General features: G+C 42.5%; 2 protein-coding genes across 2 annotated transcripts in view; one reads left to right on the forward strand and one right to left on the reverse strand.

Moving 5' to 3' along the window:
• The window catches only part of LOC144324372 (T-cell-interacting, activating receptor on myeloid cells protein 1-like), a 38,445-nt gene that overhangs the window by 10,722 nt on the left and 6,488 nt on the right, over nt 1-21,235 (reverse strand). The window lies entirely within an intron of this gene.
• On the forward strand, nt 4,403-20,872 carry LOC144324367 (V-set and transmembrane domain-containing protein 1-like). The gene is given in 9 exon segments (XM_077915811.1): nt 4,403-4,636; nt 10,487-10,522; nt 10,650-10,934; nt 14,971-15,009; nt 18,644-18,736; nt 19,102-19,132; nt 19,278-19,315; nt 19,420-19,449; nt 19,452-20,872. Coding segments are annotated over 9 exon segments (690 nt in total). The 5' UTR covers nt 4,403-4,602; the 3' UTR covers nt 19,556-20,872.

A 21,235-nucleotide genomic window follows, 5' to 3' on the forward strand; every position in this document is an offset into this window, starting at 1 on the left:
AGCCTGGGTGGCTCAGTAGGTTAAGGGTTTGCCTTTAGTTCAGGTCATGATCCTGGGGTCCTGGGACTGAGCCCCACATTGGGCTCCCTGCTCAATGGGGAGTCTGCTTCTCCCTCTCTCTCTCTGCTCCTCCCTGCAGCTTGCACTCTCCCTGCCTCCCTGTCAAATAAGTAAATAAAATCTTTTTTTTAAAGAAAGAAATTATACAAAGACTTGAAGGTTAAACTTTCTATGTACAGAAAGCAAGCTGAGAAACTGGGCCATCCAACCAACAGGGTCATATTCTTCAAGGTCCTCTTCAGATGTGGACAGGAAAGCTGATGAAAGACATCTCACAGGGAGGAAGCAAGACCTCACAGGACAGGGGATCCCTGGGTGGCTCAGCGATTTGGTGCCTGCCTTTGGCCTGGGGCATGATCCTGGAATCCCGGGATCGAGTCCCACATCGGGCTCCCTGCATGGAGCCTGCTTTTCCCTCTGCCTGTGTCTCTGCCTCTCTCTCTCTCTCTCTCTGCCTCTCATGAATAAATAAATAAAATCTTTAAAAAAAAATAATAAAATCTTAAAAAAAAAAAAGACCTCACAGGACAGTGGGCTGGGAAGCCCCTCATAGAGAACAGAACTGAAACTTTATGAAGGAACATTTCCACTCCCAGAATTGTGGCTTCTAGCAGCATTTTCCCAGAGTGATTTTGAAGTTGCTGTAAACCAGTAACTGCTGTACATCTCCTGCACACACAGAGAAGAAACTTTTTCAAGTGAGAGTATTGTGGTTATCACACTTCCAGAATTGTGGCTTCTAGCAGCATTTTCCCAGAGTGATTTTGAAGTTGCTGTAAACCAGTAACTGCTGTACATCTCCTACACACACAGAGAAGAAACTTTTTCAAGTGAGAGTATTGTGGTTATCACACTTCTCTTTTGTCATCATAGATGTATGGGGCAGCTACTTTGTTTTTTAGTTCATGAGTCTTGGGTAAAAAGGAGCCACCTATAGACTTGATAATGATCATTAGATCTAGATTTAAAGCCTGGGGCCATTATTGGATGGAAATTTGAGGGGGCAGATCCTGGGATGGGAATGAGCATATTTAGTTCATGGGATGTATATGAATACTGTGGCCAAGAAGTTGTAATGCAATAGATCATTAATAGCTCTTTGACTATAGATTCAGCCATGTTATTTGCTTTGGTCAACAGGATAAGGTGCGAGTGGTAATATTTTAACTCCAGCCCAGGTCTTCAGGGGGCATGGCATATTTTGATTCAGCCCCTATGCATCTTCCATTTCCATGAAAAGAATATGTGAGGGCTAGCACGTTGTTCTCAGGGGGAAAATGAAGGATATGTGAACTGGAGCCACGTTACCCCATCTTAATGCAGAAAAAACTGGATAGAAATAAGTGGATCGGAGAAGGACAAACATTATATGGTCTCATTCATTTGGGGAATATAAAAAATAGTGAAAGGGAATAAAGGGGAAAGGAGAGAAAATGAGTGGGAAATATCAGAAAGGGAGACAGAACATGAGAGACTCCTAACTCTGGGAAACGAACAAGGGGTGGGTAGAAAGAGAGGTAGACGGGGGGTGGGGTGACGGGCACTGAGGGGGGCACTTGATGGGATGAGCACTGGATGTTATTCTATATGTTGGCAAGTTGAACACAATAAAAAATAAATTTATTTTAAAAAAAGAAATAAGTGGATCTGAGAGATATGGAGAGCATGTGTGCACAATGTGCATTCACACACATTCCTATTACTAGCTAGGGTTGAATCTTAGTGATTTCAAACTTCAATAAAAATCAGGACTCACTTCCCATTGGTGTTCTGTTGGAAACTTCTGAAAAGTTGTGCTTAAAAAATAATTGCAGGAAAAGGTTGAGGTTGAATCACAAGGTGATGAGCCTATATGAGCTTCAAACAAAATGTCTTTTTTTAAATTATTTTAGTTTTTTATTTTTTTCTCCAACAATAACTATACCTAACACAAGATAATCATACCTGGAGGTCCTGAGATTTGTGTACACACTAACCTTGCAAAATCGCTGTTACAGAAACGTGTCCGGATCCATTTTTAGAAGAGGCATATTCCATCTAGTTGGCTGCGGTCTCCTCCACTTCCTATTAAGCAGTGTTTCTGTAGCAATTATGGTTTCCCCTGCCCCCTATGCAAAATGTCTTTAATAGACATGTAGAGGTCCAGAGTTGAAGCTTTTCCCCACTTACTCTGTCTTCCCTTCCAGTCTTAATATCTCCAATTATTTTAATCCCACCTGAGGGACTTGATCTATCTTGCCTTCTCAGAGAATGTATGAGAATCTACTTTCAGGTTCTTGCTCAGCTGTGTGTTACCTCTGCTAGGGTATTGTGTATCTGAAGTGCTGGCATCTGTTATGAGCTGCAGTATACGATTTTTAAACCCTTGTAACATTGTGTATCAGCAGATAACCATGTTTCCTCCCACCTCTCATACCTCCAGACAGGGGATTTAATAGTTCTAGAAAACTGGGCAGCCCAGGTGGCTCAGCGGCTTAGCGTTGCCTTCAGCCCAGGGCCTAATCCTGGAGATCCGGGATTGAGTCCCACGTCAGGCTCCCTGCATGGAACATGCTTCTCCCTCTGCTTGTGTCTCTGCCTCTCTCTCTCTCTCTGTGTCTCTCATGAATAAATAAATAAAATCTTTAAAAAGTAGTTCTAGAAAACTGATGTATAGTTATTATAACATTATGGCATCTGCACATGATTTCAGCAATCTCATGGTTAAAGACTTGTGGTTAAGAGATAGAAGAATCGGGATCCCTGGGTGGCGCAGCGGTTTGGCGCCTGCCTTTGGCCCAGGGCACGATCCTGGAGACCCAGGATCGAATCCCACATCGGGCTCCCGGTGCATGGAGCCTGCTTCTCCCTCTGCCTGTGTCTCTGCCTCTCTCTCTCTCTCTCTCTCTCTCTGTGACTGTCATAAATAAAAATTAAAAAAAAAAAAAAAAAAAAAAAAGAGATAGAAGAATCATAGATTAGTTCTTAGATGGAGACAAAATCTTGCCTGACATGGGTGGATGAAGACACATAGTGAACAGTATTTACTTTTTGCATGTCCAACTATTCATATCTAGTACATCCTAGTATGACTATCTTGACTGGGACATTGGCCAACTATCACTTACTCTCTGGTTAAATGAGACTGACCTAGCTTTCTAGCTACAGGTGTGCTCATGTCTCAGAAAGGCCAATTAGTGCAATCCATCACCTTGGCTACATCAATCAACTTAGGAATGAACATGTAAACCAAGATCAAGCAATGTTGAGTCCGCCTTATGAGTTTGTTGCAAGTGTTAGTGCAAGCACGTTATTTCTGCCTAGAGATGCTGGTGGATATCTTCCCAGCACATGAAAAGAATCAGCCTGAGAGTGAGGTCTACACAATGGAAAGTGGCACTTCGACTTGGAGAAAGACAGATTCCCAGTACCATTATTTTAGTATTTGGATCCCCTCATGCCTTGAACTCATCACAACCCTAGTGTTTTCAGTCATAGAGCAATGAGTAGCTGGGAAGGAAAGATTGTTGTACTTCTAGAGAGGAATTTGCTCCCTTAATTCATCAATATTTCCTCCTTCATTCCTGGAAAATGGGATTATACTCTTCCTGTTTGGGAAAAAATTTGAATAGAAACTTTCTTGATTACTTGATTACTTTCTCTTCTAAGAGAGATTACAATCAAGATTCCTTAAAAAAAAAAAAAGATTCCTTGATTACTTTCTCTTCTGTAAAAGAAAGCACAGCAAAAAAAATCTGATGTTGTGTGACCCATTTGTCAAGGTTTACTAAAAAAGAAGCTTACTCAGCCTCAAAGACAGACATCCGTTTCTTTTTTCTTGTTGAGCACCCTGCTCTCAGGAGCAGTGGGTCCTCAGCTTGTACTAGAGACTCCATTTTTTTTTAAGATTTTATTTATTTATTCATGAGAAACACAGAGAGGGGAGAGAGAGAGGCAGAGACACAGGCGGAGGGAGAAGCCTGCTTCTATGCGGGGAGCCCGACGTGGGACTCCATCCCAGGTCTCCAGGATCACGCCCTGGGCTGAAGGCAGCGCTAAGCCGCTGAGCCACCTGGGCTGCCCGAGACTCCTATATTTTAGATGCTACCCTGCACTCACCCAGCCATCATATTGCACTGATGTGAATTTTCTGCTTTTGATAATGTACTGTTACCATCAGGGAAAGATGCTTGATGGGTATGTGGCAACTCTGTACTATTCTTTTGCAACTCTAAGACTTTTTCCAAAACAGTTATTATCTTTTTTTTTAAGAAAATGTCTTGGTCAAGACTTCAAATGAGATAGGACAGGTCTCAGGGTGGGTGGAGCTGGAGCCATACACACCGGATTTATGAGGGAGATGTTGTCACTGATGGTTTCCTGACTTGATTGTGAAAAGGAAACTGTACACCAGGCAGTGGAGAACCAAGTGTCAGGGTAAAACCTTTACCCACACATCTTGGAGACAAGGTGGGCAGGAGGGAGCCTCGATGGCCCAGTCCCCCTTCTTCCTTTGAACTATAAAACTGAAGACGGGATTTTGTTCTGGGTGGAAGGGACACTATGCTCACAGAATTCCTGTCCCTGCTTTGCCTTGGTGAGTCTCCAGGACTGGGACAGATGGGTTTGGGTGGGTGAGAAAATTCACGGTGAAGCGGGGGTTGATGTGAAATGATGTCTTCTGTGTACTGGACACATGCTACCTGTCAGAGTTTTGTGGGCTGTGGTATGACATGCCTCTGTTCTGGTGCTCGCACACAGGAGATGGGGAAGTGAGGTTCAGAGACGTGGGGTGACACCCTCGTTTACTCAGCTGAGAAATGCAGAGCTCCCATGAGTTCTCCAAACTTTATTTGTCCAAATATCAGTCTTGCCATGAATGTTTGTTGGCATATAGGAGGGCAGGGCACATAGGGTGTGGAGCTGTAGGTTTGGGTACAGACCAAGACTACAGAAAAGGGCTATGTCTGGGGACAATGAATGAAAAGAAAATTTTCTGACCAGCCTTATCCTCAGATTGGTTTTTTCTTTTTTTTTTTTAAAGATTTTATTTATTCATGAGAGATAGGGAGAGAGAGAGAGAGAGAAAGGGGCAGAGACACAGGCAGAGGGAGAAGCAGGCTCCATGCAGGGAGCCTGATGTGGGACTCGATCCTGGGACTCCAGGATCACGCATTGGGCCGAAGGCAGGCGCTAAACCGCTGAGCCACCCAGGGATCCCCTCAGATTGGTTTTTAACTGTTCTTATCTTGAACATGATGCAATCAAAGGGACCTCAGCCTGTAAATGAAGACCTGGGATTATGACCTTGGCTTGATCTCATAGGAGCCCTAGACTACGAACCAGCAGCTCCACTGACCAAGACTCTGGTTCTTCTTTCGTGAGTTGGGGGTGAGGGGTTGTGTAAAGGCTATCAGGACTTGTCATTTGCCGTAGTTCCTTCTTCCTTCTGCAATACAGCCCTTCTTTCGGGGTAATGCTCCTCCCACACACACATTTGAGCTTTAGGGGTGGCTGTCAGTCACTATGCACCAAACCTCCAGCTCTCCAGCTACAGAGCAGAATAAGCTGGGCAGTCGAGAGACTGACCTCACTCTGCCCGTATTCATTTCCAGGGCTGGTGTGACAAAGTGCCACAAACCAAGTGGCTTAACACAACATAAATCTACTCTCCCACAGTTCTGGAGGCCAGAGATCCAAGATCAAGGTGCTAGCTGAGTAAATTCCTCTTGAATGCTCTGAGGCTCCAAGGGAGAATTCATTCCAAGCTCCCCTCGCTTCTGGGGACAGCTGGCAGGGCTGGGTTCCTTGTTTGCAAACACTTTGCTGCAATCCCTCATGCCTTCACGTGGCCATCTTCCCTCTGTGTCTGTCCCCACGTCTCTCCACTTCTAAATTATTTTTTTTAAGATTTCATTTATTTATTCATGAGAGACACAGAGAGAGAGAGAGGCAGAGACAAAGGCAAAGAGAGAAGCAGGCTCCATGCAGGGAGCCCGATGTGGTACTCGATCCCAGGACTCCAGTATCACGCCCTGGGCCTAAGGCAGGCACTAAACCACTGAGCCACCCAGGGATCCCCGATGTCTCTCCACTTCTAATGGGGATGCCAGCCATACCGAATTATGGGACCAGCCTACTCTGAAATAATACTATTTCCAAATAAGTTCACACATTCACAGGTATTTGGGGTTAGGACTTGAACATATCTTTCTGGGGACACAAATCAACCCATATGATCGCCCTCCCCTCTGGCCATAATCATCATTCCAGGGATGGATCTATGTTGCAAAGCAAGCCAGTCCAGCTCTATCAAGAAATTTCTCTACCAGTATTGGGATACAGATAAATTTTGGTCCTCTATAAGTGTAACCTCCCAGAGATGCCCATCTTTAGCTGCCTACAGCTCTGCTTCCAGGCTCCTGGTCCTGTCCTGACAACATTCAGAGGGAATGACACATGGCAGCTAAGAAAAAAGACCCTAACAGCACTAAATCCCTGGGTCAGGATGCTCTGGAAGCCAGAACCACCATTGCACTTAACGGAGGTTGCTTCCCTAAACTAATACAACTAGTCATTTCCACTTAATCTTATTTTGGGTAGACTTTTAATATTCGAATCTTTATATATCTTTAGTACAGAAGGTAAACATACCTAACTCACATAAGAGTTTAAAATTGTATTGAGGTCCAATTCACATAAGAGCAAACACTATAAAGTATACAATCTATTAGCATTTTAAACATTCACGGTGTTGTATAACCACCATAAAACGTTTTCATCACCCATAAAGGAAATGCTGTACCTATGAACCAGTCACTCACCATCCCCTTTCCCACAGATCCTGGCAGCCACCAATCTACTTTCTGTCTCTACATTTAGTTATTCTGGGTATATCATGAAAATGGAATCATGCAACATGTGACCTTTCATATCTGGCTTCTTTTTCTTGGAATGATATTTTTAAGGTCCATCCATGATGTATCACTGCAATGTTTCTTTCTACAACAGAATAGGATAATATTTTGTATAATACAATATAATCTTAACATTTTATGTAAAATTTTTAAGTTCTCCAGATGATGAGCTCAAAAGATCTGTTAAATTATAATATTTTTAAAAGATTTTATTTATTTATTCATGAGAGACAGAGAGAGAGAGGCAGAGACACAGGCAGAGGGAGCACCAGACTTTCTGTGGAGAGCCTGATGCAGGACTTTATCCCAGGACCCCAGGATCACAACCTGAGCAAAAGGCACTCAACCACTGAGCCACCCAGGCGCCCCTTGTTAAATTGTAATTTAACAGTAATCTGGAGGTCCAATTCTGGCACCCAATTCCAATGTGTGAGCGTGGGGCCCTGACACCACCAAGCAATTCTTGAACATCAGTTGGGTGTTCTGTAACTTAACTAATTCTGACACTATTTACCTGGAGTTACCATCAGATCCTATAGGTAAGGGCTCAGTCGCACAAGACTACCCCCACTCCATTTTAGATGCCAATGACAAGTCCGTATTGTCACCTGATCAACTGGCTATATATTAGGAGTTCCCATTACCCCATCTTTGGGTTTGATTAATTTGCTAGAGAGGCTCACAGAACTCACAGAAATATTTAACTTACTAGATCATCAGTATATTCTAAAAGGATATAACTCAGGAACAACCAGATGGAAAAGATGTGGAGGGCTAGGTATGGGGAAAGGGCAGGGAGCTTCCATGTCCTCTCCAGGCACACCACTCTCCCTGTGCCTCCATATGTTCACCAAACTGGAAGCTCTGTGAACCCATCCTTTTGAGCTTTTATAGAAGCTTCATTACATAGGTACCATTGATTATACCATTGGCCATTGGCAATTGATTCCATCTTCAGCCTTTCTCCCCTCTCCAAAAGTCAAGGAGATGGAAATGAAAGTTCCAACCTTGTCACCATATGGTTGGTTCCCCTGGCAACCAGCCTTCATCCTTAAGTGTGGTCCAAATGTCACTTCATTAACATAATGAAACTTTTATTGCATTCAATGCCTAGAAAAATTCCAAGAGGGGGGTGCCCGGTTGGGTCACTTAGAAGAGCATGGGACTCTTCATCTCAGGGACATGAGTTCAAGCCCCATGTTGGATGTAGAAACTACTAAAATAAATAAATAAATAGACTTTTAAAACGTGGTTAAGAAAATTCCAAGGGTTTTAGGAGCTGTGTGCCAGGAACCAGGACAAAGATCAAATGTATATTTCTTATCATAAATCACAGTATCACATTCGTTTTTAGGGAGCTGTGGTTTCGAGTGTCCCCACTCCTTCCTATCTCTGTGGAAGGTGCTAGCACCTAATGAGGCTGGACATTGTCCTGCTCTCTGTTTGATGCATGTGAGACTGTTCTGAATGTTAAATGTAGGATATCTGGCAGAGCAGGCAAACATGGTAGCTGTAGGGCAGATGACAGCTGTCTGCCAAGGATCTACTAAATAATATAAACATGTAAGTGGCCAGTGTCTGTAAAGAGTTAACCAAGTGACAGATTCTTGATAATTGGTGGGGGTTTTTTAAAAAGAGTTTATTTATTTGAGAGAGAGAGCGGGTGAGAGAGCACAAGCAGGGGGAGCAACAGGCAGAGTGAGAGGGAGAAGCAAGCTCCCTGCTGAGCAGGGAACCCAATGCGGGGCTCAGTCTCAGAACCCTGAGATCATGACCCGAGCCAAAGGCAGACACTTAACTGACTGAGCCACCCAGGTGCCCCAATTGGTGGGTTTTTATTGTACTTCTTTCCTGAGAAGTGCTTTTTTCAAGTTATCCTGCCTTCCCCTTAAAGTTTCCTCTGTGCAGCTAGCCCTCCTTGTCTATATCCAATGTGGTCCCTTTTTGGGAAAGAGGAATGAGTTCTAAGGAATCCAATGGACGGCATGGAGATTGTAGTTAATAATTCCATGTTCTCATCACACACACACACACACACACACACACACACACACAGAGGTAACTATGAGCTGATGAGTGTGTTAACTGGCTTAATTGTGGTAATCATTTTCTCTATATATCATATTCTCTATATATCCTGTTGTGTAACTTAAATATATACAGTTTTATTTATCAAAGAAAGAGAACTCCTCCCTCACTTTCACAACCTATTCTCCAGTAGGGTTTCACAATGCAAAATGAACTCAAGGCACCTGTGTGCTTTTTTTTTTTTTTTAAGGGAATCACTGTGCAGAATATTGGCTAATACCAGAGCTGAGGCAACATGAGTCTAAAAGCAGGTTTGTGAGGAAAGAACTAAAAAAGGACCATGAGGGACACCTAGGTGGTGATCCCAGGGTCCTGGAATCAAGTCCTGCATCAGGCTCCCTGATGCATCAGGAGCCTGCTTCTCCCTCTGCCTATGTCTCTGCTTCTCTGTGTCTCTCATGAACAAATAAATAAAATCTTTTAAAAATTAAAATAAAAAGGGACCATGAGACCTACGACCCCCTGACCACCCAGAGGATGATTTCCTACTACAAATTCCCACCATTATTACTGCAAACTCAGACTCAGTGCATCATCAGGCCACCATCTCCTTCCTTCTTGGTGAAGTTTGAGGGTCCATGTTGTGAGTTGACTCCTGAGTTTAAAGAAAGGCCAGATATCCTGAGACACTCTCGCATCTAGAGAAATTCTAACATCACCTCTTGACATACCCCAAGACTAGTTTCCCATATTTCCATTCATGAAATGACCTTTCTATTCCAGAATGAAATGCATAGAACAGAACACAGGAGAAGTAGGGTCTAACATTTATATAGATCAAAGCCACATGGAAAGGGCATTTAGGACCATGAATGTCTCAAATTCTTCATGAAAAGAAGAACCTGGGCAGAGAGAGTGGTTTCTCCCCATTTGAATCAGAGAGGAAACCCTCTGCTCACACTCCACAGTAAAATAAATAACCATTGCGTTATCTAAGTGACAAAGGTGAAGAGTTCAGTCATAGAAAGCAGGAGAGGAAAATACAAGTAAATATGTGATGATATTTAGATGGTGAAAGACTGATCGTGAAAGCAACATGATAGATCAGAAAAGGTTGCTGGAATTTTGTATATAAATGAATATACAAAATGAGAAACAATGGGACATAAGTAACAGGTTAAAAAAATCAACCCAAAGAAGTGCCTTCAAGAAATAAGATGGATGGAACACCTAGGTGGCTCAGCTGCTAAGTGCCTGCCTTCCACCTGGGGTGTGATCCTGTGGTCCCAGGATCAAGTCCTGCATCAGACTCCCTGCATGGAGCCTGCTTCTCTCTGTGTCTCTGCCTCTCTCGGTGTGTGTCTTTCATGAATAAATAAATAAAATCTTTAAAAGAAAAAAGAAATAAGATGGATCTTTAACAAATTAGTCATGCACTCTCTGCCTGATATATACTCAAACACGAGTATGTAATTTATGTCTCATAAGGGTTTCTCTTCCAGGGCTTTCCCTGGGCTTTGAAGACGAGAAAAAGAATGGTGAGTTTTCTCGCATAAACTCTATCTGTTCCTGCATCCTATATTTTCTCTTTAATCCTCTGAATTCTAGGAGGGCATTGGTGGATGTCATGATGAAGAGTCAGACTAACTCTGAATTCTTTGCCAGAAATGCTTCCCAAACCCACGCTCAGTGCCTTGCCCAGCAACATGGTTGAACACAGAGGCAACGTGAGCCTCAGGTGCCAGTCTCACTTCCAGAATGTGACATTCATGCTGGGGAAGCTGCAGGACTCTGGGTACAGGCAGGAGCAGAGATCCACAGGACATGAGGCTGAATTCCTCCTCACTCACCTGGAGCCGAAGGATGCTGGGATGTACTTTTGTGCCTACAAGACAATGGTCTCCCAGGAGTGGTCAGAGGAGAGTGAACACCTGTGGCTGCAGGTCAAAGGTGAGAAAGGCAGCTTCAGGTTTATTCTTGAGGCATATAGTCCTTTTCTTGTGATGGAGCCTGGTTGGTGAAAGAAGAATCCAGGAAACAAAAAGACAGGTGTGACCGCTTGGGTGTAAAGTATGGGAGAAATGGGAAGTGAGTGTAGGGACAGGCTCTCATCAAAGATTATGAGTATGTATCAATGAGGTGGATGTGGGAGAGTGTTTTAGAATATAGATGCCAATAGAAAATTTGAGGTACAGTATGGTCAAAGATGAAGAGATGACTGTCATTGAAAAAAACATAGTTTGTTAGACTTCCCAAGAAGAGGGGTATGCCATGCCATACAGGGCCATATAGAGAAGTATCAGGGTCAGTGAGGAAGCAGAGGGAGGGATAAGACTAGGCAAAAGCCTTTACTGTGGTTTCTGTAAGAAGGAACAGGCTTAGGATTGACTATGGGGTATAGATGCTGTCCCTGACTGTCTGGTATCTGGCCCTGGAGTGATTAGGGCAGGGGAACGCTGGCCCAGAGTGTGAGAGCCATAGAGGAGGTGGTTGGAAGTATGAGCTCTGGATTGGTTGTTTTGCACTTAAGAAGGGTGCTTGAATCTGGCTCCTTGCATGGGTGGGGGGTTGGTTGGGAAGCTCACTTCTCCCTCTGCTTGTCTCTGCCTCTCTCTGTGTGTCTCTCATGAATAAATAAATAAAATCTTTGGGGAAAAAAAAAAACTTAAAAAAAAAAGAAGGGTGCTTGAGGGAAAGTTGTCTCCTTTCTCTAGGAAGTGGATACCTTGAGAGGGGATATCTCTAGGGTCAGCAAGGTCCCAAGACATCAAAGTGTTGAATACAGAAAATAAAAGATGTGGTTAATATAGAGATGGGTAAGAATGACACCAGGTGCATTGGAAATGTGGATGCCTTGGTACTTCTCTTCACCCCTGTTGCTTTGTCCTCTTCAGAATCCCTCCTAAAACCTTCCCTCTTACTCAATATAGACCCCGAGATGACTCCAGGTCACAGTATGAGACTCTGATGTCTGATTCCATACAATAGACACAAATGTATTGCTCTTGCTCTGCTGAAAACAGGGATTCCAGAACCACTACAATTTGAGAAAATAAGAAAAATCCATAAGACATCCCTCATTTTTGCCTTCCCCACTTCAACAACAGAAATTTGACATACACCTACAAACAAAAGTGCCTTTGTAACAGTTGTGGGATCTGGCACCCTACAGCAAGAGACCTGAGAGGAGTCTCACTCGCCTGTGCATTGAGTAATAGGCAGACAGATCTCAGTGCCAGCTGTGGAACCTGCAGGAGACTGTAAATTAGTTCTAGGCCCTGTTGGCTGTGGTCTGGAAGCACCTGGAGACTTGGGCAATCACCAATGACAAGAAAATCTGTGTGGAAGTCTATAAACCAAGACTGAATCATGAAGAAATAGAAAATCTGAACAGATCAATAACAGATAAGGAGATTGCCTCAATAATAAAAAATCTCCTATTGAAGAAAAGCCCAGGACCAAATGGCTTCACTGGAGATTTTCACCAGATATTTAAAGAATAATGCCAATCCTTCTCAAACCCTCACAAAAAATTGAAGACCTGAGGGTGCCTGGCTGGCTCAGTTGGTAGATCATGTGACTTTTGATCTTAGGGTCACAGGTTCAAGCCCCACGATGGGCATGAAGCTTACTTTAAAAAAATTGAAGACTAGGGAACACTCCTACACTCGTCTCATAGGCCAGCATTACCCTGATACCAAAGCCAGATAGCGACACTAAGAGAAATCTACAAAGCAATATCCTTGTAAACACAGATGCAAAAATTCTCAACAAAATGTTAGCAACCAAATCCAACAGCACATTAAGAAGATCATATGCTATGGATAAGTGGGATTTATCCCTGGGGTGCAAAGATGGCTCAACATACACAATCAATAAATATGATAAACCACACTAATGAAAGAAAGACAAAAATCATATGATCATCTCAATAGATGCAGAAAAAGCATTTGACAAAATACAATGCCCTTTCAAGATTAAAAACTCTCCACAAATAAGCTATGGAAGGAATTCATCAACATAACAGAGGACGTACACAACAAGCCCACAGCTAGCACCATACTCAAAGATGAAAGGTCAGGGGCACCTGGGTGGCTTAGTTAAGTGTCTGCCTTCAGCTCAGGTCATGATTCCAGAGTCCTGGGATCAAGCCTCTCAAGGGGCTCCCTGCTCAGCAGAGAGTCGTCTACTCCCTCTCTCTCTCTCTCTCTCTCTCTCTGCCCTTCCCCCGCTCATTCTCTCTCTCTCTCTCTCTCTCTCTCTCTCTATATATATATATATATATATATATATATATATATATATATATCTCATTCTCTCTCTTTCAAAAAAAAAAAGAAAGAAAGAAAGAAAGGTGAAAAGTCAAATGCTTTCCTCTGAGATCAGAAACAAGGCAAGGAGATCCACTCTCACCACTCCTATTCAACATAGTACTACTGTCTTTATTTACAGATAATCTTATATATGGAAAATCCTAAAGACTCAACCAAAAAACTGATAGATCCTGAATAGCCAAAGCAATACTGAGAAAGAAGAACAAAGCTGGGGGTGTCACAAATTCTGATTTCAAACTATACTACAAAGCTATAGTAATCCAAATAGCATGGTACTGGCATAAAAATAAACACATAATCAACGGAACAGAATCAAGAGCCCAGAATTAAACCCTCACACACATGATCAACTGTTTGGCAGGAAAGCCAAAAATATTCAATGGGAGAGAACAATCTCTTCAATAAGTGATTTTGGAAAATTTGGATAACCACATGCAGAAGAATGAAATTGGATCCCTTTCTCACACCATTCACAAAAATTAACTCAAAATACATTAAAGACTTAAATGTAGGACCCCAAGCCATAAGACTCCTGGAAGAAAAGAGGTGAAAACCTCCTTTGCATGATCTTGGCAATGACTTTTTTTTTTTTGAGATGACACGTAAAGCACAAGAAGAAAATGCAAAAATAAATAAGTGGGATTGCATCAAGCTAAAAACTTCTGCACAGCAAAAGAAACAGTAAGATAAGAAGACAACCTACCAAATGGGAGAAAATACTTGCAAAATGGTGGAACAGGAAGATTGACAAGGAATAGGAATGGAAGGGGGGAAATTAGCTGGGTCATTTATAAATATTTTTATTATTAAAAATAATGTCAAGGGGATCCCTGGGTGGCACAGCGGTTTAGTGCCTGCCTTTGGCCCAGGGCGTGATCCTGAAGACCCGGGATCGAATCCTACGTCGGGCTCCCAGTGCATGGAGCCTGCTTCTCCCTCTGCCTGTGTCTCTGCCTCTCTCTCTCTCTCTCTCTCATTCTCTCTCTCTCTCTCTCTCTGTGACTATCATAAATAAATTTTAAAAAATTAAATTTAATTAAAAAAAAAATGTCAAACCCCAGAGGTATTAAAAGAGTCATGTGGGGGCACCTGGCTGGCTCAGTCAGGTGAGCATTTGACCTCTTGATCAGGTCATGATCTCGAGGTCGTGGGATCTCTGGGTGGCTCAGTGGTTTGGCGCCTGCCTTTGGCCCAGGGCGCGATCCTGGGGTCCCAGGATCGAGTCCCACGTTGGGCTCTCTGGCATGGAGCCTGCTTCTCCCTCCTCCTGTGTCTCTGCCTCTCTCTCTCTCTATATATATATGTCTATCATAAATAAATAAATAAATCTTAAAAAAAATGATCTTGAGGTCGTGAGATCAAGCCTGGTGTCAGGCTCTCTGCTCAGCACGGAGTCTGCTTGAAATTCTCTCCCTCTGCCTCTCCCCCCCTCAAATAAATAAATAAACAAACAAATAAAATCTTTTTTAAAAAGCTATCTAATATTCTGGCCCTGATTTGGGGACCCAGTGAACATCCCAAGAGTAGAAAAGACATTCTCCAGTTCCCAAAGAGGGGCTAAAGTCCATAAGAAGAACATGAGGACCTAAGTGCCCAAGGTTCTCCACTCAATCAATCATTGTGATTATTTTTTCTTGCATCCTGTTTCCTAGATAACGATGATGGACGTGGAGCTCCTGCAGCAAAAAAATGTAAGATAATTTGAGTGATGTTTTTCCAAATTATATTTACCTCATGCAGCAGGCAGTCCCCTGTGATTAAAAGGCACAGAAGGAATCTTGATGCCTGTTTTTTCAATGTGATTGGGAGAATGACTGCCTTTCTGGCAGATGACCGCTAAGCTCCTCCTGGGTTCAGGAAAAGCTGATGAGTAAAACAGCTACAGATGCGTCATTTATCATTTTACATAATGAAAAACGATGGTGGAGTTTTGTGAAGAATGGGGATGAGATTGTGTTGTCTGGTTTGGGCAGACCCCATGGAGGACCCATGGAGCCCAGGTGCTTTGGGAATGTGTCTGACCAAGAATGTGCTAAAACTTTAAAGTTCTAAAAAACTGGTGAATATTAAGTTATTTTCTCTGGTGTTGCTTTTCAATGAGGAATTGACTAAGATTCTATCCTGGGAGATGCTTGTAAAATTTAGAGCTTTTGGCATCTTTGGATGAAAATGGGAGCTCATCCAGATTTTAATGGCCAAATATATAACATAAGTTGGCATCTAGTTGCTTACTCATCCTTAATTTCTGCAACTCATAACCTCCCTGTAATCCACTCCAAAGAGCCAAAATTGTTCAAGGCTGTCATAACCAGTTTTTTTCAAAGGTATCTCCCAAAATGTCCTTGCAAAATAAGTAATAGCCTTTGAAAATGTTTTTATTCAGTATTAGCAGACTTGGGAAATGATTTCTACTTCAACTTTATGAACATAATTCACACCAGGAATGTTTTCTTGGAGAGACCTGAAATCTGACAGAGTCAAGGAGCATGGAAGTATCTGAAATAAGGCAGGAAGTCTAGTGCTGTGTGAGACAGGGAAGAGGAAGAAGTGCATTCATGTTTTTAGCTCTTGCATTATTTATTTTCTTTCTTTTTTATTGACTCATAATTCACATTTCCATAAATTTACCCTTTTAAATAAGTGTACAATTCAGTGGCATTTAGTATATAACAAGTTTATGCAACTGTCACCACTATGTAATTCCAGAACACTTTTATCACCCCCAAATGAAATCTCCTACCCTGTAAGCAGTTTCTCCCCATTCCCATACCCATGACAACATCTAGGGTGTTCATACCTTTCAGGTAGGGCAAGTAATAGTGCTCTGAGCATCAGTGTGCAAGTACCTGTTTGAGTCCCTGCTTCCAGTTTTCTTGGATATCTACCTAGAAGTAGAATTGCTGAGACATATGGTAACTCTATGTTTAACTTTTTGAGAAACTGCCAAATTGTTTTTCCAATGTGGCCCCAACATTTTACATTCCCACCAGTAATACATGCGGGTTCCAATATCTCCACGTCCTTGCCAACACTTATTTCCCTTTTATTTTATTATAGACATCCTAGTGGGTGTGTATATAATTTCTGAAGATGTACTTTCTGAGTTCAAATTTATACTGCAGCAATTCTGAACGGAATAAAGTCTTTCAGCCCAGATATGATGTCCCAGGCACATATCCGGATGTCTCCATGCACACAAGGCCAGGCCTCCTCTCTGGTGACGGTGACTTCATTTACACCCCGTGTCAAGCTGTGTCCCACTGCTCAGCCTGATTCCTTTACATCAACACCTGAGACTTTGTAATTTACTCTGGCAGTTTGTAAAGAGTGATATGAAATTTGGCCAGGAAATGTGGACATCTCAGGGTGAACTCAGATCAGCAGGTTGTGGGGCCGTATGAAAGCGGAAAAGTCTTGTAATAGTCTACTTCTCATTTCTAGTGAGTGAGTCACTGTGGAAGAAGCCAGAGGCTGATGTTTCTCTGCTTCCCATTGAGGGTCCTACTAGTCTGGGAACAGCTGCTTCCATCCTGTTTCCTTATGTCCCTGGAGATGTGCAGAGAGTTTGCTGCTTTTGAGGGTCTCCTGGATTCAGTGCCACCAGAAGACTCAAATAAGTATTAATGTGAATGTAACATTGTAGGGGGTACAGGGGAAAGAGGGCTGAGAAGTAAAGGACTGAGCAATCATCCCTCCACCGCATCTTTTGCATGGTGCTGGGAAAGTGGAGGAGACATAGAAGGTCACACACCCTGGCAACTGGTGACCAACAGAACTAGGGCATTCATGCTTCCACAAATGGCAGTCATGGTAAAGAGATGTCCCTGGAATACATAGATCCCGAGGCATTTTGGGTCCTTCCTGGCAGTCCCCCACAAAGAGAAGCAAGTGTCCGCATTGGAAGGTGAAATAAACCATGATCCAGAGCGCATTAAAATGGCAAAGGGATCTGGGCAAGCAGTGTGGAGCACTGGCATCGTCTGTTACAGAGGGAGACAGGTGTGGGTGGGATATCGGGAGAGAGAATAATCGTTATCACCGCAATCTCATTATCCTACATCATGAGTCAGATCCAGGCTCTGTGCTTTGAAGCCAGTGCCTTCCATCATTACCCAGCTCTTCAAGTTAGGGATTCTCATCCCGCCCCTGTCCTTTGTACCCCACCTTCTGGAGGTAGAGTTGACAAAAGCATACAATGTGGTGGTTTGATGCACGTGTACACCGTAGAAGGACCAAGTTAATGAATACATCCTCCCTTTGCATATTTGCCTTTGGTTTTTGTGTGAGAATGCTTAAGATCTACTCATAGCAAATTTCAGTGTTGTCAACTATTGTCACTATGCCATCCATCAGGTCTCCAGAATTCATCGGTTCACTAGAAGCCAGTAGCCTTTTACCAGCTTCTCCCGACCTCCCCTGTCCTTGGCCCCTGGCCACCACCACTCTACTCTCTGCTTCTATAAGTTCAGTTTTTAATTTTGTTTTGTTTCACATTCCATGTATAAGTGAAATCTAATCATGTAGTATTTGTCTTTGTCTGGCTCGTCTCACTTAACATAATGCCCTCCGTGTTCATCTGTGTTGTCGCAGATGGCAATGTTTTCTACTTTTTTATGGCTGAATAATATCTGAGTATACATGCCATTCAAATGACTCTTGAACTGGGAGAGAGTTTGAATTTTCATTCATCTGAGATGGGACTTACTGCTTCCTCTGCAGCATCAGTTATTCAGGTAAATGTGCATCTCCCAGACTATGAGCTCAGTTCTCTGGTGTTTCCATACCCAGAGGCCAGTGCAAAGCTAGCCTGACCTGTGGCTGGAGGTCCTAAAATGTTACACTTACCAGGACACAAAGCCCATCCCAGCTGTGTAACTCCAGGCCATCCCCTTAACTTCTGGATACTTCATTCATGGTGGAATGAAATGGAACAGTAAGCTATCTCATGGGCCTCTGTCAGGATGAGAAGAACATGTGTGAAGCGCCTAGCACAGGGCAGCTCACGATAAATAATAGGAATTATTACTATGGCTAAAACACTTATTGGGGATTTCCCTTGTGTGAGGCCCTCTCTGCCAGGACCCACCCAGTTAACCCCAGCTCCATCCAGTCCAGCAGCTACTGTTTTTGTCCTCACTTTGAACAGGGAAACAAAAGGTCAGGGAGGTGAAGGAAATTCCCGCAGTAATTGGAAGTTACAGCTCAGAAGTGGCAGCTGCAAAGTTTTGGAAACCAGGTTATCTGGTTCTTGGCACCTGTCTGCTAAGCTTGATCAGGGTGTCTCAGGAACCAAACTGATTCTACTACCTGTTCCTCTCCCACTAGCCACCAGATTCATCTTTGCTGCTACGTTCACCTGCCTTTCCATTTTGCTCCTCTTCCTCTCCATCTTCTTCATCAACATATGCACCCAGCATGGTGAGTTTGGGGAAGGACTGGTTTGTTTAATAAGTTGGCTCCATGTCCAGCATGGACCTCAGCATGGAGCCCAAGGTGGAGCTCAATGCAGGGCTTGAACTCACCACCCTGAGATCAAGACCTGAGCTGAGATCAACTGTCAGAAGCTTAACCAACTGAGCCACCCAGGCACCCTAGGAAAGCACAGTTTTTAAACGCTGGGGAAGGGGGATGAAATGAAAGATTCTTCTTATTAGATAAATTTCTCCCTGAGGGCACATGATGAGATGAGCACTGGGTATTATACTTTATGTCAGGAAATTGAATTTAAATTTAAAAAAAAATTTTTTAAATATAAATTCCTCCCTTTTTGTTTTGTTTTGTAGGTTCATCATCACATGAAGAAGCCACCAAAAGGTAGATATACTTGATGTATCTCGTGCCTCTCCCTTCCTCAGAGACCCTGATTGCACATCTATGATTCCCATGCCTCTAGTCTCCAAAGCCCTGCCCTCCTCCCCAGTCTTTAGATCCCATGCTTTAATGTGTTTCTGTCTCTTAGAACCAGACATTCCAAATTTCCCAAGGAGGAGGCTGCAGGTGAGTGGTAAGGGAAGAAACCACAGGGGAACAACGGGATAGAAAGAATAAGTCTCACTCCTGCAATCTGAGAGCTGATTTTTCCCCCTTTTACTCACGTGCAGATTTATCCAACCTGGAAAGGATACGTGTCTCATGAGTTCTCCCCACAAGGTCACTTATCACCATATGCTGACCTTGTTTGCCTCCCAGTTCAGCCCATACTCTAGTTACAAGTATATCCCCAGCTCATACAACTGACAGGAGGCCAATAACATTGTGTCTAAAAACATGTGCTTTGGGATCCTTGAGTGGCTCAGCGGTTTAGCACCTGCCTTAGGCCCAGGGCCTGATCCTGGAGTCCCGGGATCGAGTCCCGCATCGGGCTCCCTGCATGGACCCTGCTTCCCCCTCTGCCTGTGTCTCTGCCTCTCTCTCTTTCTCTCTGTGTCTCTCATGAATAAATAAAATCTTAAAAAAAAAAAAAAGCATGTGCTTTGACCAAATTCATAAAAACAGAGTAGAATAGTGGTTTCCAGCGAGTGGGAGAACTGGGGAGATGTTGGTCAAAGGGTATAGACTTGCAACCAGTAGATAATTAAGGCCTGGAGATGTAATGCACAGCATCGCGATTATAGTTCATAATTGCCATACGATAAACTTCAGAGTTGCTTAGAGACTGGATCTTAATTGTTCTGACTGCAAAAAAGAGATAATTATGTGGTGGGTTAGAGGTGTTAGCTAACACTATTGTGGTAATCATGTTGCAACATATAAATGTATCAAGTCAATATGTGGCACACCTTAAACTCATACAATGTTATATGTTAATATATCTCAATAAATCAACAAAGAAACATGTGCTTTGAATTCCAGAGTAACTGGGTTCCAACTCCCCATGGCTGCTATTTATGGCCAGTATGATCTGAGACAACTCACAAAACCCCTGTGATTTGGACTCTTCATTCCTTCCCATATCTAATGGGGATCAAAATCCCCCATGAAAAGGCCTGTGTGAATCCAGTGATGGGCTAAACATAAAGGGTTTGCTGGAATTTCTGGCAAATTTTAAATGTTGGATGGATGGCATGAAAGCAACAATTAACAAATGTTAATCAATGTACATTAATCATTTTTTTCTATTTAAAATACTGCTTACTTGTGAGTCAACATTAATTAGCATTACCTCTAAGAGCAATTACCAGGTGACATTTATACATTTTTCCATAGGACACAAAGGTTCATTGGCTTATTCTTTATGCCAAAGCAAGCAAAAAGTGGCATTAGCAAAAGATGATAATTATTCACTGTCATATTTAAAAAATATTTATGCACATGGCATTCACTTAGATACATATATCTTTTAAAGGTATGGAAATATATAGTTCACAGGTTCACAAATGAACCATCAACGAACAAATCTGGTCTATTTTAAATGTTGGATAAATGACATGGATTAGCAAATTATTAATAATAATAATATAATAACATGATATTATGATGTGGTATCTCCATACAATGAATTCTATTCAGCAATAAAAAAAGGAAGAAACTAAAAAAAAAAAAAAAAAAAAGGAAGAAACTAGTGGTAGATACATGTGGTGAATGGATGCACTGCAAAAACATTTTGTTAAGTGAAAAAAAAGCCAGATACAGAAGACTGCCTATGGTACTGCTCCGTTTATGTGAAATTTCCAGAAAAAGCAAATCAATAGCCACCTATGGCTGGAGTGGGGAGAGCAGTTATCACTGCACTCAGGCACAAGGGAACTTTTTAGTGATGAATGTTCTAAAATTTATTGTGGCAAGGGCTACATCATTCTACAAATTCACTAAATATCATCAAATTGCATACCTATATTAGGGGAATTTCATGATATGTAAGTTATATCTCAATAAAATTGTTTTTAAAATAGCATAATATTACATAAATAATAGAAT

This window comes from Canis aureus, chromosome 1 (genome assembly GCF_053574225.1).
Source record: "Canis aureus isolate CA01 chromosome 1, VMU_Caureus_v.1.0, whole genome shotgun sequence".
Classification (NCBI taxonomy): domain Eukaryota; kingdom Metazoa; phylum Chordata; class Mammalia; order Carnivora; family Canidae; genus Canis; species Canis aureus.